This window comes from Thamnophis elegans, chromosome Z, assembly GCF_009769535.1.
Source record: "Thamnophis elegans isolate rThaEle1 chromosome Z, rThaEle1.pri, whole genome shotgun sequence".
Lineage (NCBI taxonomy): Eukaryota > Metazoa > Chordata > Lepidosauria > Squamata > Colubridae > Thamnophis > Thamnophis elegans.
The window spans coordinates 99,986,979-100,009,939 of NC_045558.1; the positions used below are offsets into that span (position 1 = coordinate 99,986,979).

Consider the following 22,961-nt stretch of genomic DNA (forward strand, 5'->3'; position numbering starts at 1 on the left):
GCAGTGTTTTTTTCTCCTGCTTTTCCAAAAGTCCTTCATTAAGCTGAAAGGACTATCTCTTAGTTGGAGAAGCAGCCAATTGATACATTGGCTGGAAAGGATTCAAAACATTAGTCTCATTTCACTTAAGGAACACAAGCTCATTTTGTTTTAAAATGAATGTTTATTTAAATGATTTGGGTGTTTTTTTCAGCCAAAAATGTGGGATAAAATTTGGCTCTGCCCATCTTCCTTTGTCTGGAATAAATATATACAAATGAATGTATGGTATTAAATACGAAGCCAAACGCAACAGCTCTAACACATCCTGGATCATCTGGACTATATCATTGGAGGAGGAGGATAATCATTTCAAAGAATAATCACATGTATGTATGTAAGTATGTGTGTGTGTGTGTATGCATGTATGTATATATATGTATAATGTATAATGGAAGCAGTTAGCTTCCTCCCATAATTGGGGCATACCAGGGGTTGTGACACTAATATATACCTTCCTCCCTGGCTTCAGCTGATAAGGAGGAGACCTGTGGCTTAATGGCTAAGAGTTCTGCCTAAGATGCAATATAGCACAGGTTCGAATCCCAGTAAGGGTATGGCTAGCTGATGAGAACTAAATAGCTTGAAATAGATCTATACTAGTCTCCCTTTATTTATTTATCAGCACAAATATAACACATATCTATCTATCTATCTATCTATCATCTATCTATCTATCTATCTATCTATCTATCTATCTATCTATCTATCTATCTATCTATCTATCTATCATCTATCCATCCATCCATCCATCCATCCATCCATCCATCCATCCATCCATCCATGTATGTATGTATGTATGTATGTATGTATCCATCCATCCATCCATCCATCCATCCATCCATCCATCCATCCATCCATCCATCTATCTATTTAGAGTTATTCCCAGTAAGGGTATGGCTAGCTGATGAGAGCTAAATAGCTTGAAATAGATCTATACTAGTCTCCCTTTATTTATTTATCAGCACAAATATAACATATATATGTATGTATGTATGTATATGTGTGTGTGTATGTATGTATGTATATATATATATGTGTGTGTGCATGCATGTATGTATGTATGTTTACACACACACATACACACACACACATACTCACAAGATACATACATTTATGTTTTATTAGAGTACAATACTAGGAACCTACGCTTTCAGATGAAGCTGGGAGCCTAATGCAGGAGAGCATTTTGCAGGAATTGAAACTTGCCACTGGCCAAAGAGTTGATTCAATAGAATAGCAAATATCTGGAACAACCTACCTGAATAGCCTCTTTTTGGAAACCTGCTAAGATAATACCTTTGTTTAGTGGCATAATTTAAACTGTCATTGAATTTCATGGGATAAGTGCTCTTAGATGCTGGAAGCCATGCTCAGTACATGAATCATAAGGTGCCTAACCCTTTGTTTAGCCTGCCGCTATAATTTATTATTTAACTACTAGATTTATATCCTGTTTGTTTTTTGCAAGGCAGTGTACATAAGGGTTCCATTTCAATGCTATGAACTAGGTTAGCCCCAAAGTCACCAGCTGGTTTCTATAGTCTGGGATGATTAGAATTCAACATTTTCTAAGTTTCTAACCCTAGCACCATCACCATTACATCAAACATCAGCATATATCATACCTTCCAATTATATTATTCAGTGGTGGGTTCCTAACTGGTTTACTATTGGTTTGCTGAGGGAGGTTAGCTGATAATTTGCGTGTGTGCTACTTGCTTTGCGCCTGTCCGCTGAGCATTGCTGTGCATGCAGTTTAGTCAAAACTGTTCTGTGCATGTGCAGAAACATGCCGGCGACGGTAGAAGAGACCAGGAAACCGGTTCGGGGGTGTGGCAGGCCTGGGTTGCTGCCAGTTCCAGCGACCCAGGTCACCAAACCACTACCAGTTCAGGCGAACTGGGCCAAATCGGTAGGAACCCACCTCTGATATTATTCCATCAACTTCACAGCACCCTTGTAAATGAAAGAGATGCAGCCCTCAAACCTGAAATACTTAATCATTCCTACTTTAAGAGAAGCATTCATGACTTATTTTTTATTAATAAACCACAAATGTAGTTTATCAGTTATGCATGATTACTTTCTATTTCATATTTTTTTATAACAAATATATACAAACGTATAATCACTGAGAAAGTAGGATGGTCTCTTTGACTATGAGCAATTTGAGAAGAAATGATGCTGTCTCATCATAAGAGATGCCATAAATGGTTAGTGGCTGATGTTTAAAGCCCTTACCTGGGTAGTAGAGACGGAGGAAGAGGAGGAGGATGGAATGGTGCCAGCAAAAGGTGAGCGGGTGAGCTGGGGGAGTGATGAGGTGCCTTGGTGAGGCAGAAGATTAGAGGAGAGGGGAGTGCTGCACACAGTTCTCAGCAACCCGCCCCCGTGAGAAATGGGATCCTTGTTACTGGTATAGATCCCTGTATGAAAAATATTAATGTAGGACTTAAGACAAAACAATCAAGACACCAAGAAACAAACAAACAAAAACACCCCTGTATCTGTTGTTAAGAGTTGGCTTAGAATGGTTGTTTCATTTTCCTTCCTCTTTATGTCTACATCTTTGCTTTACTCCTTCACTTTTGTGAAACAATTCCATCTGGATCTGCCAACATTATTCCCAGTTTTTAGAACACGATCAGCTGAGATCAGACTCTTTCAAGGCATCTTACCATGGGTTAATTCTGGGAGGCTTAAAATATTTAGAAAATATATAATTGTAGGAAACCTAGATGATATAAATAAATAACATAATATAAAGATCCAATTACTGTGCCCTAACTAAAAAGATAGGGAGGGAGGAGAGAATAGGATGAAAAGGAAGGGATCTGGGATCTGTTAGTAACCTATCAGCCATCCCCATGTGTATTTGTGACCTAAGAACAACATTGTATTGCCCTATGTAGCATTACTCTGTATAAATGTCTCTAAACTAGGCCATTATCTGTCTCAACTGTCAAGAACTTTGTGATTTGGCTTTTGATATACAAACTTTTTTTCCCTTCGCTGTCCCTTCCCATTTAAAAAAAAAAATGTATTATGCCTCTTTGCAAATAGGCCTAAGGGCTTGACTGACTATCTACAATGATGAGGTGTTTTAGGAGCTCTTTGAATAATAGGTGGATACACAAGGTTTAGGATAACACTGCTTTTCAGATATTGCTGGAAAACATACAGCATCTCTAACAATGACCATGCTTATGTGGACTGATGGTTATTGATCAGGAGCAATGGTAAAGTCATATGATCTCTGCTTATTCCGTTAAGTTAACAAAGTAATATTTAGGATAGTAGTCATGACATCACTATCATATCTAATACCAAATAAGGTTGATAACTTTGTGGCTTTTTGGAAACACTCTTGCTTTTACCATTCCTCTCTTTGATTAAGATCAGAACAAAATTATTCTGCAAGTATGAGTTAAAAAAATAAGTTGCATATATTGCTGACTGACCACCCAAGATATCACTAAGAATGATGAGCATCTCCAGGTAGGTCTCCCAAAGAAAGGAAAAATTGCAGTATACGATATGATTATTATTTGCACACACAATACATATCACTAAAATCCTGCCTATTTTCTCCTTTGTTGCTGAGCATCATTCCATGACAAAGCAATGCTATTCTGCTAACTTCACCTTTTGCCACAAATTTGACTTCACATGGTTTATCAGCAAGACGATCCCATCTTTTCAAATTAGAATACAGGTAGTCCTTGACCTACACCAATTCATTTAGCGACCATGGTGCTAAAAAGAGTGCCTTATGGCCATATTTGAGACTTATGACTGTGGTAGCATCTCCACAATCACGCGATCAAAATTTGGATGCTTGGCAACTGGTTCATATTTATGACAGTTGCTATGTCCTGGGGTTACACGATCAACTTCTGCAAACCTCTGACAAGCAAAGTCAATGGGGAAGCCAGATTCACTTAACAACAGTCTTACTATCTTAACAAGTGCAGTGATTCTCTTAAAAACACAGCAAGAAAACTCATAAAATGGGGACAAAACTCATTTAACAACTGTCTCATGTAATAACAGAAATTTTGGGCTCAACTGTCCTAAGTCGAGAATTATCTCCGTACGATACTGCCTTACAGCAAAGTCAGACCAGTTTCTCCATTGATCTGCAATATTCCAGGATTTCAAACTGGAGATGCCGGGAATGAACCCTGGATCTTTTGCATGAGTTAAAAGGCCTCGAGTTAAAAGGCCTTCCATTTATGTTGGAAAAACTGGCTAACATTCCATGGCAATGGAATCTATATGAGCTGTCTTATTTGGCATTTGGAGCGCTCTTTACTTTCATATTATTCATAAGCTGCTTTAAAAAAAATCAGTAGATGTAATTTCATACGTACATTATTTGAGTTGTAAACTTCACAAATGTTCTGGAAATTTCATGTTCATCTTTGAAATTGCATTTTCTATATCTGTTTGCTCTTTAATTAAAAAAGGCTTATCATTTCAATAATACTGGTTACTTAGCAGCTTGAAATCCACACATATATGTCTAATTTTGAGAAATGATACCTTAGGTCTGTTGCTTCTTTTTCAATGGTAAGAAGTAAGAAAATTTCTTTTCAGCTATGGCTTAAATCCGTGATGGCGAACCTATGGCAAGGGTGCCACAGGTGGCACGCGGAGCCATTTCTGAGGGCATGCGAGGCGTTGCCCTGTCAGCTCCAGCACGCATGCTGGCCAGCTGGTTTTGGGCCTTGATTTTTGGCTTTGTTTTGCCCTCCGGAGGCTTCAGGAAAGCTTCTGACGCCTCCGGAGGGAGAAAAATGGCCTGCCGAGCTTCCATTTTGTGTGTTGGCCGCTTTTCGCCTTTTGGCACCTGAGGCGAAAAAGTCTCGTCATCACTGGCCTAAGTAGTTAAAATCCAAGAAGGCTGCTTAGGTTTTAAAACAATCTGAAATCAGTGATGGACTAATGGGGAAAAAAAGTTGATGGTGCTCTGAGACAGAGGTTCTCCTGGTCAGACAAATAACAAATCAAGGCAATTCTGGACCTTCCATGCTTTTCTTCCACCATGGAATTCAATTTAGAGTTCTTCTACAATTCCTCAAGATCCTGTCAGGTTTCTGCAGATTTTGAGAAGCTGAACTATTAGTTCTTGGCAGGAGCATTTATGGCGGTAGAAGAAATAATGGAATGGTGTGTTGCGATGGTGTGACCCAAATCACAAGCTGCATATGCAAAAGGTTGAGCTTTGTATCTTGAGACACGTACCATCGTTTTTTGGCTTATCCTAGGTACATATGGATATTGGCTTGATTCCTGCTTTTGGAAATGTGATCAAACCATTTTGTAGTCTCTTGTATGGAGCTGAGGGAGAGCAATTGCTCATTGGCAAGGACTCTTCCTTTATAGCTCCTGTAATTCCTCCCTTCCATTTGCAGCTAAAGTACTTTTTTTTTGGGGGGGGGGGTGTCTGCCAATATTTGTCACCTCCCTGCTTCTCAGTTGTACCAAAGGCAGTTTTCCCACCTCAAGGTGTTAAGATTTTTAAATACTTTTTTCCTCATCATAAAAATAAACGAGGAAGAGCTGAGGTGGCGCAGTGGTTAAATACAGCACTGCAGGCTACTTCAGCTGACTGCAGTTCTGCAGTTCGGCTGTTCAAATCTCACTGGCTCAGGGTTGACTCAGCCTTCCATCCTTTCGAGGTGGGTAAAATGAGGACTCGGATTGTTGTTGGGGGCAATATGCTGACTCTGTAAACCGCTTAGAGAGGGCTGAAAGCCCTATGAAGCGGTATATAAGTCTAACTGCTAACTGCGATTGCTAAATTAACAGATGGTTACTGTACTAGCCATTTTTTATGTGGATGGTTCTAGATGGCTCAGTAAGAGGAAGAAACCTAGCAGGGAAGTCTTGGGAAAAAGCTGCTTGAAGCACCCTATTTTTGTCAGATGAGAGAGACTAAGATCCGGACATGCTCCTTTCCCATCATGATGAGTAGAGAAAGAAAACTGAGGAGCAAGATCACAATCTACATGAAAGTGCCCTTAAATGACAGCTTATCATTAATCACTTCTCTCTCTCCCCCACCCCATCCATCCATGCATCCATTATCTATCTATCTATCTATCTATCTATCTATCTATCTATCTATCTATCTATCTATCTATCATCCATCCATCCATCCATCCATCCATCCATCCATCCATCCATCCATCCATCTATCTCTCACATACCCTTCTAGTCCTTCATAAATCACACTGTTACTATAGTGCAGGAATGTCAAACTCAAGGCCGGGGGGTTGGATCTGGCCCGTGGAGTGCTTAGATCTGGCCTGCAGAGCTGCCCTGGAAACAGCAAAGGACTGGCCCGCGGTGCCTCTGCCAGTGAAAACGGAACTCCGTTTTCGCTGGCAGAGGGTTGCAGGAAGCCGTTGCTCGCAGCCAAAAATCGAGCTTGGGAGCTGTGATATCAAGCTACCATGCTCTCTAGCCAAGCCCATTACCCCCGAGGTCAAACATAACCCTGATGTGGTCCTCAATGAAATTGAGTTTGACACCCCTGCTAAGACAAAACAATACAGGATTTCCCCACAACTTTTACAGCAGTCACACTTCACAAGATCTCAGGCACAGTTCTACTTTGTAATGTGGGTATATGAATATTTTATCTGCATACACTTCCAGGATCAGTGATTAGAAAAGCAATTTTAAAAATTAGATATTAAAGTTTAAAAAAATGGTCTTCCTGTACTAAAGAGTATATATCAAAAATATCCACAACTATTTATTTATTGGCTAAAACCCCTGGATATAGCCTTTTTAAAAAATAGCATACTGCCTTACAGAAAGAATAAGGACTAGCTCTTTTTAGTTTATAGAAGTTGAGGATCTGATACTATTGTTCATTCATGGGTACTAACTATCCTTTTACTCCATCTTACGGACATCTATATTAAGAATTTCCTATCTATAGAGCTAAAGACTGAGGTATGCATGGCTCCCATTTTCATTGAAAACTGAGAAAAATGAGTTAGGCTGCAGCTGAAAAATTTAAATGTAATTTACCACTCTCTTTCTCCAATATATAGCAGTCTTCCTGTTCTACCTGCTCAATGTGGAAAAACAACATTTGATTACAGAATGTTTAGGGTAGGAAGAAGCTGTGATTAACTAGATTCAAATCATATACATGAAACTCCAAGTTGATTTCATACCTTCCAAAATAAGATTTCCTTTTCTCTAGCAGAAGGTTGGGGAATCAGCCACCGCACTTGCCTTTTTTATATTTTGTTTCTGTAACCCCTACATACAAAAATGCTTGCTGAACCTCTATGCAGGGGTAGCAGAGATACATAATTGCTGTCTTGGGCCCAGGAGTCAGGATAAAATGAGAATTTTCACCCATGAGGGTATAGACTACCCACAACAGTTTGCAGATCTGCAGTAATTCAAAGGAAAATGTCAACTTGCCAATGGTTTTTAATAAAACTGCATCAATCAGAAATCTCAAAATAGATAAGACTGAGAGATCCGATTGTGATGCAAAACACCGCTGTGAAAATCTTTTTGTCATTTTGTGTACAAGTTTTTGTTGTTTCTGACTAATAGAAGTACGTCTCTAAAAAGGCTGAACTAGTGTAACTACAATGTGCTGTTTTTGCTAACTTAAAATATTCCATTCCATTCAAAGAACTGGAAGGATTATCCCGTCTTGTGCTCTCCCAAGAGGCAATATTTTATTCATTTTTCATACCTACTTATATATTAACAAAACAAACAAAATGTAAAAAAAAGTTATGACATTTATGTCGTTACTTACCAAGCACATCTAAATTATATTAAAGTAACCAAAATATTTTTACAACTCCCAAGGTACGTCACAACTTTTGAATACCTCTAATGTTCAGAAATTGAAAGCTGAAAAATTTGACATGCCCTAAATAGTAACTAGAAGCATTCCCCAATATTTTGACATCCATATCTGTTGGCAATGGATGCCTGAAGATAGCTCTGATTGCAACTCTCAACATCCATACTATTGACTCAAATATCTAGGGTTGAGGTGAATTGGGGTTTCCAAACAGCCACAGCTTGCCAGTGCCTCCTTCCAATTGGGTTTATGTCTAAGGCAGGACTAGAAATCAGTTTCACAATTTTTAACCTGATGCCCTAACAGCTCTCTTATACAGAACTGTAATTTTATTGATTGAGCTCACCCAGCAGCAATTTTATGAAAGGAAAAAAGCCCCAGGGTACTGATGAAAAGAAACCCAATTTCCTACACTTCTTACTATATTACTTACACTACAGAAAAGAGACTACTACATTCTCTTGCACCTTATGCCTATAGATTCAACCAACCATCCAGTTATTATAACCCACTTGTTCAGATATCTTAACCGGGATTGAGACCTATGTCTTCTTATGCACCTTCCACACCTCCTCTCTTTACTCTGTCTGCATAGATCTGAAATAACTCTCCACTAATATTCTGCCCATACAGATGGCTGCTGCCTACGCAGCAAACCATGAAGGGCATTAAAAAAAAGTAGAAAGAGGATGACAAGAATTTGGCAAGCAGAAAAGCATCTGCCCCTATTCTCACTTCCATTTAAATGGATCCTGGCATTCTTGTGGTATTTGTCTAATCAGAGCGCAGGTTTGGATGCTACTTCAGATGCATTGCTCTGCATGCAACAAATTGTGCTTAAAAACAACCCTTGGTCTACAGTTTCAGTCCTCTGAGAACTGGTCTTCGTGGAAGATTCTGTACTCAGAGGCCACTGTAATGTATGTCAAAAATCAGGACTGTGGTTGTCAGGCGGACCCACCAGACATAAAAAGCCTCCCTTTCTTTGAACACAATAGAGGGAGGGAAAAGAAGGGTGGGTGGGAAGAAATCTATTGCCAGGGGCTGAGATTATAGAAGGCTTGTGGTTTGTAACAGCTCCGCCCTGAAAAATAATTACATCCTGAATTCTCTCTCCTTTTCTTCCTTGGCTCCTCCCCTGCCCTGAAGTAGAGAAAGTAAAAGGCTGCAGTCACTAGGAAACCAGGGAGATGCTAACGTCCAACTCTTCCCGCCTCCCTTTTCTTCCTTCTTCTTTCTACTTACTGTGACCTGAATAGAAGTGCTTGAGAGCAAGCCAGATATCAGCAAAGCAGTTGCCAAGTAAGCGAGCCATAACATGCTCAGCCTTGAGGTTCTTTACTCTTAACCCTTTCTTGTAAAGTTCACAAGTAATCATCCTAAGAACAGGTGAGTTCATTACCGGAATGAGCCCCCCCCCACTTGCTTTCTTTAGCTTCTCAAGAATCAAGAAAACGTGCAATTTCAACTTATGTAGGGATATTGGAGAAGCAGCAGGTATCATGTGGAAAAGATTAACAGCAGTTATATCGACTGGGCTGCAATCTTTAAATAGGTCTACCTGGCAGCCAGACCACTGAGACAAAGGAAGAAATTGAATACATTAGATTCTGCTGTCTGCCTTCTTTTAATGAGTTGTGCATAAGATTCTACAAAAGCAACAGAAAACTAATGATGGAGCATAAATGAGGGTGCTTTTGAGAATCTTAGCTATTTAAAAAAAAATTAAAATTAATATCATCCAATTGATAAAAAGCTTTAAAAGAATAAAAACATCACATACAAAGTATCTTTTATCCTACAGTGATGATTCAAAAATAGGCAATCTTTTGAAGTAGGATTATCATTTGAATGGGAAATTAGTCAGTGTTTCAATCAATGGGATAATAAACAAGTGTGAGTGTGGGAGGTCTTGTCTTATTTAAAGAACGAAATTCTGGTTAATGTATTCACAGAACAGGTATGTGAAAGTATGTGATGGCTTGAACAAAGGAGATTTCCTAGGACCTCCAAAAAACAATTATTGATGTTCATCAAGTTAATATGGCTACAAAGTTATTTTCAAAGAGAGTGAACTTCAACAGTCCACTGTCTGGCAGATTGTGTACAATGGAGGCCATTCAAAACCATTGTTACATTCCCAAGAATAATCAATCAACCAAGATCACATCAAGAGGAAGGTGTATAATACTTTGGGAAGCTTCAAACAACAACAGGTTAACATAAAGTCCTCTTTTCCATTGATAAAATGTTAAGTGTTCAGGGGAGAATAAAGGGGAGAATAAAGAATAATGAAGGTATGCATGACAGGGTTGCAAGGAGAAAACCACTGTTCTTCAAAAAGAACCTTGCTATCCATTTACAATTAGTAAAACCACGAGTAATTCAAAGGATTAGAAAAAATTTCTGTGCATCACTGACATCAAAGAACTTTTTGGCTTCAATTAAAATGGTTGTGTTTGGTAGAAGAATCCAACCTGTGAAACAGGGTGGTAGACCAATAGTTGGATATTAACTTACTTTCATTAATAAAAAGGCTGAGGCAATACTTTGTTTGCTTTTTATGTGGATGATTCCAAATATGGTGTGGTATTGGGAAGTCAAGCAGAGAGAGCATTGCAAAAATGGCAATGTATAGCTTACTGTACACCTGGCTAACATCTGTTCACCATCTCTTCTTGAACTACTTTCTGAAGTGAGAAAAGCTGTGTGAAACTGAGGAATCTACAAACTATGTGAAAATCTAAGGGATCTATAAATCTCATTCAGATAAGATCCCTCCCCTTCAAACTACTTCACAAAGGTAATTGTGTTTGAGAATCATTAGCATCCAGGCTATAACTCATCGGTTATAGAATTATTTGATTGCCTAGCAAATAGCTCATTTCGCATTAAGAAACACAGATAGCCATGATTAATAAGCCTAGAAACAAACCATCCAGTATAAATCAGTTAATGGACATAAACAGTAACCAATACAGCTGAGGAACTTTGAAGAGTCAGACCTATGATAAAGGAAAAGCAGTACTTCACAATTTATAAGACACAGTTAATTCTTCTTGTTTTGTGCATTGTGCGTTGTGTGTATAAACTTGATTTTTTCTATTATTTTGGCCTTCAAGGGCAATAGGGATATATGATTGTGACATCACTTAGCAGTGATGTTTCCCTCAGTTTTAGAGGTGTGATGGAGTTACAAGAACAGTAAGTAATACTGAAAGCACAGTAGTGTTTGGCTTGGGCAATTACAAATTAATTAAGAAACTAAGATGATTTTGTGCTGGCAGAAACAGAGCACTTCTGAGATTAAATCACTAGTTGCTAGATTCATACAATAATCTAAGCTATGAATTGAGATTTAAAAAGCTGGGTTCACACGTCACATTTGAGCCAAGACCAAACAACCACATTATTGATTAACATAATATATTTTCCCAGTCATCTTTCGATTGTTTATGCTTTTAATAAGAGTTCTCAATCAGAGTCAATCTGGAGGGGGGAATTCTAGTAAATATATCATTGCATTATCTCTTATCTCATTTTCTCAGGATCACAAATCCTATGTTTGAATCAAGCAAAACATGTAGCATCCTGGAGGAGGAGCATGTTTCCTACCTGATCCCATAAGTGGTGATTCTAGGCTGAGGCTTGGAAGGGTGGATCCATGGCTGAATGAACGTGAAGACCCACTGATGCTGGAGCTGACCAGGGAACTCCCAGAGAAAGGCAAAGAAGAGGCAGCTGGAGGGCCAACCAGTTGGGTACCTGGCACTTCTTTATTCTTGCTACCCTTGGGCCTTCCTGGTCCATGCTTGCTTTTCTTATTGGTCTTGTGCTTTTTTTCTTTCACGACCTCTACGTCTTCCCCACTAAGAGACGGCATGCGCTTGTGGCTGCTGCCACTGCTGACTCCACCACTCCCACTTGGGGTGCCACCAGTAGAGTTGGAGGTCTTGTAGTCCATAGGGGAAGCATCCCGTCCCCTCTGCTGACTCACGGCTGAGGTGGAGAAACGCATGATGGAGCCAAAACCTGAAAAGATCACCTTCTGCTCAAAGACATCACTTTTCTGCCCTTCAGACAATGGAGAGCAGTGGGCGGAAGACGAGGATGAAGAGATAGGTTTGTGGTATTTCTCTTCCTCAGGTGGCTGCTGCTCAAGCTTTGGAAAGGTTACAAAGTCCTGGGAGAAGGGCAAGGAGCTGCATGAGGTACCTGAAAGGGGAACAAGCAGAATCCTGAAATTTACAGCAAGTTGACAGGAGATGTTTTAGCTACAGCTCTCACATGTATCTCAGCTATTGTCTGCTCATCACAATTAAATCAATTCAAAGCTACAATTAATTCCTCATCCTATTAATAAACTAAAATTTAGCTTTTGTGAAGTAATTGCATGCATTTACATTCATGGGCCTTGTCACCTTTCGCTCCATTATGTATAATAAATAAGCTCTATCTTGAAGTGATCTAATAATATATTTTGGCCACATTTTGCTATTTACAAACAGGTAGTCCTCATTTAGTGGCCTTTTGCAATTACAACAGTAATGAAAAAGTAATCTTTGGATATTTGTATTTATATGACTTTTGTGAGTCTATAAAGCAAAAGAAAGATGAACTTAGATTATAAGCACAGTCACAATTTCACGTAGTGATTGCTTCATTTAACGATTGAGTTGCCAGTCTCTAACCAAGGACTACTTGTAGTAGATATAGAAAATGTTTGGAATTAGTGAGAAATGTTAGATGTGAGCCTTACTATATGGTTTCAAACTGAGTGTATGTACTATGTCAGTTAAACGTTGTCTTAATCTTACTTTACTATGAGGAGGTACAATTGGACTTTTAAGTGCACATTGCATTTTTTGTTGTGTATATATTGTCATATGTACTGTATAAATTCTTAGCTATATGTACTTAATTAAGTCAATATTACTGCTACTACTTATATAGCATATTATCTCCATTTCAGAGGTACAGAGAGAGCAATAATCACTTCCCTAAAACGACTAATTAGAGCAATGGATCTTGATCCACATTATCAATACACTATCAATGGTCAAAAAAAGGAGAGTGGCAACCAGGGACTAATTGTCTAAAGAAATGAAAAAAAAGTCAAATATACCTAAATTACATAATTGATATATGTTGTGTTTACTTTTCTTGTATCATCCATCTGTATTCTGATAATCATCAGAGACAGGAAAGAACTTTGCAAGATATGGAAATCTAACTATCAGTTGATCAGCTCTACTTCATCCATTTGAACAGATGAAAATTTACTGGGATTACCAACAATCCCTGAAGCTAAATTTGTATGTGTAAGAGTTAGGGGGAGGGGGGGAGAAAAGAAAGAAAACTTGCTTGGACTTACTTCTGGTCAATGCACAGCAGGAAGAGAATTAATAATAGGCCTCCTCCCTAAGAGGAGCCAAAGGTAATGTAAAATAGTGAAGACTTATCTACCATTTAGAAGACTTGCCCACCTGCCATTCAATAAAGCCTGGCTAATTCAGTATATTAGTCTGATATCTTCCCCTTCCCATTCTTCCTATCTCTTTCTGTTCTTCACCTGCTGGTGGAAATGTTACACTGGATGAAGATGAGCCAAAACCTATAGAGCTTTTCCCACTTCCAGACTTCTTGGTTTTGTGGCTTGTGCCATGGCTTGAAGATCTTTTGCCTTTCACCTCCGACCTGATGATCTCTGAGGCTTCTTTACTGCTCTCGTGGTGGTTGGTGGAGCTCTGCTGAAATGAACAAATAAGGGAGTTCAGAAGTCATGTGTTGAAGATTTTTGTCACATATGTTACTGCATGGCATATTTTATATTTCAGAAATATTTGCTCATAATGCCTAAGAGAGGCAATGATCTGCATCACCAAAATGACAGCCTCAGAAATTGTTTCTCATTCTGGATCCTGGGTGAAAAATATTGTGTTTTCTTCCATGGACGAGTATTTTAAAACTCAAATGAGGACCTGCCAGAAAAAGGCATACTAGCCTTTGCTTAAAATGAGTATCACTGCCTGAACCATCCGCCTGTCATATAGTTCTTACTTTTAACAAAATATTCCTAGAGCCTAGTCCAGATCCATTTGTGAATGTTACTAAGAATCACCTTGATGATATGGAAGGGGATGTTATATAAATCATTAAAAAAATCTTATCATTTGAACCCATGGATTTCATTCCCGTGAAAATAAAATTTGTTCCATAGAAGCATTTGGGAATTCTCAGAGTTATAATATCAAAAAATCTAGTGGATGCCATTGTGAAGTTAGGAGATGATGAATTTAAACAGGATTAATAATACATAGCCTTATAATAACCATTTACAAAAGAACAAAACACTCATACAACTATCTCTTTGTCTCTCTCTCAAATTTATATAGCTGTTGATCTCACAATAACTGACTGTGTGTGGATATAACCATAACAACTGCAGGTAAAATAACATTAGAATTAACCTATGATCATCCAGAAGCAGCATAGGTCAAGCATAGGATTTGTCTACAAATATGTAAATACAACCAGCAGGTTGGAAAACTAAAAAGAGGAAGAGTAAGTTCTCCAATTGCTTTCAACATGTTATATATGTGATAGATTTAATAGTGTCTCATGCTTTTTCTTCCTGTTTTCCTTCTAAAACTGGTCTCTGAAAGATTTCTCTCCTATATCTCAGATAGCATCTTCAAGCAAAACTTCTAAATTATCTTATTCTTGCTTTACCATGAGGAGGAACAATTGGACTTTTAAGTGCACATTGCATTTTTTATTGTTTATATGATATGATATATTGTCATATGTAGTTAATATTACTATTACTTATATAGCACTTATTATCTTCTGTGTGGTTAATGCAATTAATATTTTATGTTTAATATTTATATCCATGTTCCCATGTCATTGTGGGGCATTTTTAAAATTTCTTTTAAGCAAACATTCAGTCAAGCTTTCCTCTCCCTATTTTATTTTTGAACTGCTGCTCAATCACCCATATCAGCATTAATGTAAAATTATATGATACAGAATTGCCAGAGAAAGCCATAACTTGGATTTTACTGTTCCAGAGGTTATAACCAATATAAACCATGTAAATATTGTTTTACTATTCTTTCAGGATTATTTCAATAATTCCTATTCAAGTTTCCTAATTAAATAAGGGATCATACTTAATCATCTTTTTCCAGGTCATTTTAGCCCCACATATTTTGTGATGTACAACTGGAAGCAATTTATCTATCAGCTGATTTACAGCTGGTTTTGCAGTTCTTCAAGCAAAAAACAATGTTTGGAAAAACCCAGGGAAGAAGCTTTAAACCCAGATAATCCGGGGCCCAACCCACTCAGCGGGTCACATGCTCGACCTCGTATTTCTCTCGGAGCAGTGGACTTGTGATCTTGGTCTGAGGGGTAATGAGATCATACCCCTGTCGTGGTCAGACCACTGCCTACTGAGGCTCGACTTTCGGAGACCAAACCCCCACTGTAGGGAAGAGGAACCGACCAAGTGGTTCCGCCCCAGGTGACTTATGGAGCCTTTGAGGTTCCAGACGGAGCTTGGGGTTATTCCTGATACTCTCGCCCACGGTCCGGTGGAGACTCTGGTTGCTGCCTGGCACTCGGCAGCATCGGAGACTTTTGACCGGATCGCGCCACTACGACCCCTCCGAGGCGGCGGATCCCGGAGGCCTCCTTGGTTTACCGAGGAGCTCCGGGAGATGAAGCGCCGGAGGAGACGCCTAGAGCACCTATGGAGGTCCGATAAATCCGAATCGAACCGAGCACTCCTAACAACCAGCACCAAGGAGTACATCAGGGCACTCAGGGCAGCAAAAAGATCTCATATTGCCACCTTGGTTGCGTCCGCTGAGTCCCGCCCAGCCACCCTGTTTAGGATAACCCGCTCCCTCCTAAATAGGAGGGATGCGGGGGAACCCTTGCAGGGTAGAGCTGAGGATTATGCCCAATTCTTAGCGGACAAAATTGCTCGGTTTCGATCGGATTTGGACTCCATCCCTGCAGTTCCAGCCGAGGCACAAGAGGATGAATTGGTAGACCACCTCTGGGTTGAGTTTCAGGATGTTCACCCTGGGGATGTGGACAAGGCCATGAGAGCTGTGAGTGCCTCCACCTGTGTACTGGACCCGTGTCCCTCATGGCTGGTTGCCAACAGCAGTGAGGTGACACGAGGCTGGATCCAGGCGGTTGTTACCGCCTCTCTTCAGGAGGGGCACTTCCCCGCCGCACTTAAAGCGGCGGTGGTGAGACCCCTCCTGAAGAAGCCATCTTTGGATCCAGCTATCCTTAACAATTACCGTCCAGTCTCCAACCTCCCCTTTGTGGGGAAGGTTGTCGAGAAGGTGGTGGCCTTCCAGCTTCAACGGTCCTTGGAGGAAGCAAGTTATCTCGACCCCTTCCAGTCGGGCTTCAGACCCGGTTACAGCACAGAAACCGCTTTGGTCGCATTGACCGATGAGCTCTGGAGAGCCAGAGACGGAGGCCATGCCTCCATCCTGGTTCTCATTGACCTCTCGGCGGCTTTCGATACCATCGACCATGGTATCCTTCTGCGACGACTGTGGGAGGTGGGGGTGGGAGGCACTGTTTTGCAGTGGTTCTCCTCCTACCTCTCGGACAGGTCGCAGTCAGTGTTAGTGGGGGGGCAGAGATCGACCCCTAGGCCCCTAACATATGGGGTGCCGCAGGGTTCGGTCTTATCCCCCCTACTATTTAACATCTACATGAAACCGCTGGGTGAGATCATTCGGAGGCACGGGATAAGATACCATCAATACGCGGACGATACTCAGTTGTATCTGTCCGCCCCGTGCCAACTCAATGAAGCGGTGGACGTGATGAACTGGGGTCTTGAGGCCGTTATGGACTGGATGAGGGCTAACAAGCTTATACTCAACCCGGAGAAGACCGAGTGGCTGTTGTGTTTCCCTCCCAATAATTCGACCAGTGTTCCATCGCTCAGGCTGGGGGGTCAAATTTTATACCCCTCAGAGAGGGTTCGCAACTTGGGAGTCCTCCTGGACCCACAGCTGACTTTCGACCACCATCTGACGGCTGTGACCAGGGGGGCATTTGCCCAGGTTTGCCTGGTACGCCAGTTGCGACCCTACCTGAACCGGGAGGCCCTCACAACAGTCACTCGGGCCCTTGTGACCTCTAGGCTGGAATACTGCAATGTGCTCTACATGGGGCTGCCCTTGAAGAGCATCCGGCGACTTCAGCTAGTCCAGAACGCGGCCGCGCGAGTGATTGTGGGTGCACCTCGGTTCGCCCACATAACACCTATCCTCCGCGAGCTGCGCTGGCTACCTGTTGATCTCCGGGTGCGCTTCAAGGTGCTACTTGTCACTCATAAAGCCCTCCATGGTAGTGGATCTGTGTACTTGAGAGACCGCCTCCTGCCAATTACCTCCTTGCGACCAATTAGATCGCACAGATTAGGCCTCCTCCGAGTTCCATCTGCCAGTCAGTGTCGACTGGCAACCACACGGAGGAGAGCCTTTTCAGTAGTAGCTCCGACCCTTTGGAACGATCTCCCCGTGGAGATTCGTACCCTCACCACCGTCCAGACCTTCCGCACAGCCCTTAAGACCTGGCTAGCCCGTCAGGCCTGGGGATAAAGATAATCCGTCCCCACCCGAATGATGAATGAATGTTGTTTGCTATTTTACTTTTATGTATTGTTTTGTGTTTATTGTCTTGTACCCTCCCATCCTTATTTTATGTAAGCCGCCCTGAGTCCCCTCAGGGAAAAGGGCGGCCTATAAATACTAATAAAATAAAAATAAATAAAATAAATAAAAAATAAATAAATAAATTAAAAGGAGTATAAACTGAAACAATGAATAACAATAAGGTGGAAGGTGGAAGACCAACAGTGAAACAAAAAATACACCTTGGGTGCTCTGCAACAGATACAGCAATTGTACATTAGAATCAGAGATAATCCTGCATGGGCAATTTACTTGAGTGATATAATTTTGAGAAGACAATCTCTCTCCTTCTGCTCTCTACACAATACACTAATTGTGTACAACTGTATTATTAGTTGAATAAAAATCTACTGCATTTTCTCTGTTACATCAATCAACCAGTTCTATGCAATATGCATTCCAGATGAGAACATGAAAATCGGGACTTGAAAATCCTGAAGTTTTATAATTTCTCCAAGAATATAACTCTTTGGATGAATACAGATAGTCCTTGACTTACAACCATTTGTTTAATGGCTGTTCACAGTTACGACGTCACTGAAAAAAGTAACCTATGATCAATTCTTAACACTTATGACCGTTGCAGCATCTCTCGAATTCACAAGATCAAATTTCAGGTGCATGGCAACTGGCATGTATTTATGACAGTTGCAGCGTCCAGTCATCTTGGGATTGTCATTTGCAACCTTCCTAGGGAGCTTCTGACAAATGAAGTCAGTAGGGGAAGCCAGATTGCTTAACAACCACATGAATCATTTAACAACTGCATTGATTTGTTTAACAATCATGGTAAAAAAATGATTGTAAATTGGGGCATGAGTCACTTAACAACTGTCTTGCTTAGTAATGGAAATTTTGTCTTCAATTCTGGTCATAGATTGAGGACTACCTGTAATCAACCAAGTTGATTTATATATTCAGTTGGATCTGTAACAATCTCTTTGAGACTCCTAAACATTGCAGAGGCCAATAGAATGGAAGACAATGCAAGGATGGTGCAAGTATTCCTTGAAGAAATGCTATATACTTATATATACATATACATATACACACACATATATATATATATATATCTCAAAACCATCACACATCCATCAAGCTAATTCAGAAAACTGACCTCATTAACTACTCCCTTTCAGAGAGAAATACGAAGGAGGGTTTCCTCCTTATCAGTTCCTCTCTGCTAATGTACATTGGAAGCTATTCACAATACATGCAAAGTTATAGGAATGCAGAGAGGCGCATGTTGGGGGTGGAAATAACTCAGAAACCACATCAAAGACCTTTTAAAAGCCACAATGCCAAAAGATGACTGAAATAATAGTAATGTATTAATGCCGGGCCAAAATGTGATTCCAAAATGAACCTTAAACGGAAAATTCATTAAATTTTCAAACAGCCAACAGAAAGACCCAGCTGTTTTCAGAGATTACGGATGAGAAGCTCAGACTTTTCCATTAAAGTTCAAACATAACAACCAATTTAGGAAGCAAACTGTTTGCCATTCTTTTCAAGGGTGTCACTTTTGCATGGCCTGACTGACAATTGTCCTTTAAATTTCACCATTTAAACTAAACGAGAAGTCTTAGTTTTCCAACTTGCTTTCCTGTTACAAGGTCTTTTTCTGCCATGAATTTTGCTGCCAAACTCAGAGTGGGTGCTCTATATTGGGTCGGGGTGGGGTAGCGGAGAGTCTGTGGCCCTTCAGATGCCACTAATCTACTATTCCCAGCAGTGCAGCAAGCACAATCAATAGTGGGGATAGTAGTAAATTCTGGAGGAGCAGAATTTCTATTCTATTTAAATCTTATTCAGTTCAATTACGTATTTTGTGTTTATGGCAAACACTTTTCATTTAGGCACCATTAAGCGTCTTTCTTCATCCTTTCTGATTGCTTCTTTCTTTTGCTGTCAGATCCCTTCCTACCTTAATAGCTGTTGCATTTGCCTACTTTACCACACTACTGTCACTGCCTCTATCTTAAAATATTGTGGCATAGATTTAATTCCACGAACCTGTTACAGCTACCAGCTCCAGCCAGACAGGCTCCCAGCCATTTGGATTTTGGCCAATCTACTAGCTGGATGACAGCAACTGGAATAGCTTCAGTGGGGCATAAGACAGACAGCCACTAGTAAGGATTTGCTTTTTGCTTCAACCCTTTGGAAACATGACTGAACTTTTTTGAGCTCTTCACCATCAACTCTCTGAGTTGCACGATCAGCAATATTCAGAGAGTAAATAATAATACAGATGTAGAAACATCAACCACACACAGTCAATAAATATTAACACATAAGCTATCACTTGAGAGAAAATTATACCCTGTATCAGTCTCTTCTCAATACTCCTGCATATTCTGTCCTGTGAGTCACTTTCGAATAGAATAACAGAGTTGGAACCAAGAGGACCTTCTCTTGTGAAATGAATTTAAGGAGTTACTCAAACTAGAGAATATAAGAGTAGGGAAGGGAGAGTGCACAAAAGCCACTGAAGGCAGAGCTGTGCACTATGGTTTAGATTAGGTCTGCTGGGAGTAAGAGGAGGAAGAGAGAACAATGAACAATCTAAATCAGACAAGAGTGCCCCACATTCAAACAGAGATGCCATGGAACAACTCATGAAGCCAAAAATTAGCTGGGAAGAAAGAAATGCCTAGAGAGATAGAGCTTCAGGAGGTTTGTCCATATTTCTGGAATAAAACTTCATCCTCTCTCCTGTTTCAAGACATTATGGTACACAGAAGTGGGTTCCTGCCGGTTTGGACCGGTTCAGTGAACCGGTAGTTGTTTGCTGGCCTGGGCCACTGGAGTTGGCCGTGATCCAGGCCTGCCACACCTCTCAACTGGTTCCCCGGTTGGGGCGGCATGTTCCCCCCCATTTTTCAATGTTCTGCACATGCACAGACCTATTTATGAGCAACTGCACACGTGTGCGGAGCATTGCGCGCACACTGAACCAGCAGTAATGCCGGCAGCAACCCACTCCTAACTGTACAGTATGTATACTGGAGATGACTGAATGTGCCTCCAAGTAGCCCAGCCAAAATGACTCTCATGCATCCATAATTTCAAAACATAATGTAGGTATGATATTGGAAACTGTAGCCAGTGCAAAGCTTTGCAATTCACCTCCTAAAGGAAGTAATTTATCAGGAACAAATTGCACCTATTTACTACCAATCTCAGTGCAAGTTTAACTTAGAGATAATCAGATCTCTGATAGCTGCCAGAATTGAAAGCAATTTTTTTTCCAGGAACAAATCTCCCGAAGTTCTCCTTAACAGCTTTTATGAAGGAGAAAACACTCACAATACAGACATTCTAACAACTGAACTACTTCCAGTTTAAAACTGACTATATATACAGCAGGGAAGAAACTTTCTGAGCCTCTTTCTTTAAAGTGCATTGGAGGGGACGCATATATGGTATCTGTTCTTTGATAAAAGAGGAATTTTAATATTTATTAAATTGTTTACATTGAGGTTGCTTGAATCCTTATTAGCATAAGAATTGATTCCTAAATCAAGTATTACAAACTTCATATCCAAGTAATTTCCCCCCTCTTGCAATACAAACCAGCTTGTCTATTAAAAAAGAAACTTCTTGAGAATGTCACATTTGGCAGAAATTCATTATAAGCCCATTTTTGATACAGTGCCCAATTGTAAAATTGTCTCATTTTTAAAATTAAAATTGGTGTCACATCTTACAAGCTTTTATCGCCATAAATATTTTCTCAGGCTTTCAGTTAAATTTGTAGTGCTATGTTTAGTATCCTGCTATTGATACTTCAGTTACTCTGTATTACATTATGAGTTTTGAAGTTCCTTTAAGATAATCATTTCAAATATTTATATCTCTCTCTGCCGAGTTCTAGGTGGCTTAGAACATCTATAAATCACAGAAAAAATAATAATAAAGTAGCATCAAAACACAATAAAAATGTTTAAATATAACATTTTAAATTTTAGCTTGATAAAAAGAGACACAAGACAACTGAATATCCCATTGAAAACTAAAATCTTCACAAGTTTTAACAACAGAGGAGTTGTCTCTATGTTTGATGAAATGACTTATTATACTGTACGCTGTTTTTTTCCATTCCCTAATTTGAGGTTGTGTTATAAATGATAGTGAGTTATATATTTTATAAATAAAATGAATGAGGCAATTTTTAAAGATTGGGCCGACTTTTGCTAAGAGAAACAAATATGAAATGGAATCTCCATCTTTAAGGCATGCTATAGATTTCATTTGCATTTTAATGTGAACTTAATTAAGTTATACTTCTCACAACAAATTTGATGGTATATTTAAAGCAAAGTGTTAAAATGTGTATGTTTGGACGGAAAATGTGTAAACTTATGAAAATAAAATGGAAAAAACTCTAAATAATATATCTTGCAAAATATATATGTGAGGTAACGTTCTATTTAAAATAGGTCAAATGCATACAAATACTTAAAATATGTACTTTAAAAAAACACAGATTGATATGGAAATGGGTTGTGACACATTTAAAATGGGAAACTGAATGAACCAAAATTTTATTTTTCATTTTTAACTATACGAATTAAAGAACCAAGTTATAGAGATTGATTTAGGAGAAAGTATGAATCCAACAGGATGACAGAACAATTCTAATCATTTGCTTTAATCAGCTGTATTACAATTTTACACACACACACACACACACACACACACAGATACACATCCAGGCCTATTTTATTATTTTGGAGCTCCACGGCATGGCCAGCGATGGTGACGTGGTAATGGTGCCAAAAAAAATGATATTAAAAAAAAATGGCACTTGCTTGGTTACATTTTGTTTATTTTATGCTGCCCATATCTCCTACAAGGAAATTCTGCTTTAGACCAGGATTGATTTCAGAGATCAATAGATCTGTGCACAAATCAGTGACCTCTATGATTCAAACTGATGCCTCAACTTTTGGTTGTGTCTGATGATGCAAAGGAGGGACCAATCAGAAAATCAATAATGTGTCTCAACCAACCAGAAATAATATATTTTAATCAGGGGGGGGGGGGAACCAGAAACTGAACCAAAAATAATATGTCTCAACAAACAGCTTGCAAAGGATAAGAAGGGCATTTGGGAGAATTGCAGAGGTTAGAACATTTCAGGGGTGGTAGGAGGAGGAGGATCTGAAGGGAAAAAAATGAAAACAAAAATACAGCATGACTAATGTTTGTAGTTTTTAGGGACATTAACACATGTACAGATATTAATATGGTAGCCATATAGGGCTTTGAGAGAAGGTTTTCCTCTTCTTTCTTAAGCAGCTGTTCCACCTGTTCTACCTTTC

General features: G+C 39.7%; 1 protein-coding gene across 6 annotated transcripts in view; it reads right to left on the reverse strand.

Annotated features, from left to right (window-relative positions):
* Positions 1-22,961, reverse strand: part of MLLT6 (MLLT6, PHD finger containing) — a 128,356-nt gene that overhangs the window by 17,522 nt on the left and 87,873 nt on the right. For 5 of the 6 annotated variants that reach the window (XR_004256846.1, XM_032235233.1, XM_032235230.1 and 2 more), the window contains 3 exons: positions 13,467-13,644; positions 11,510-12,109; positions 2,284-2,468 (listed from right to left, as the gene is read on the reverse strand). Coding sequence is in view for 5 of the 6 variants with exons in the window: in XM_032235233.1 (XP_032091124.1) it covers positions 2,284-2,468; positions 11,510-12,109; positions 13,467-13,644 (963 nt within the window). In the remaining variant the exon portion in view is untranslated. The remainder of the gene's footprint in view (positions 1-2,283; positions 2,469-11,509; positions 12,110-13,466; positions 13,645-22,961) is intronic. The other variant, XM_032235232.1, reaches the window with a different exon arrangement.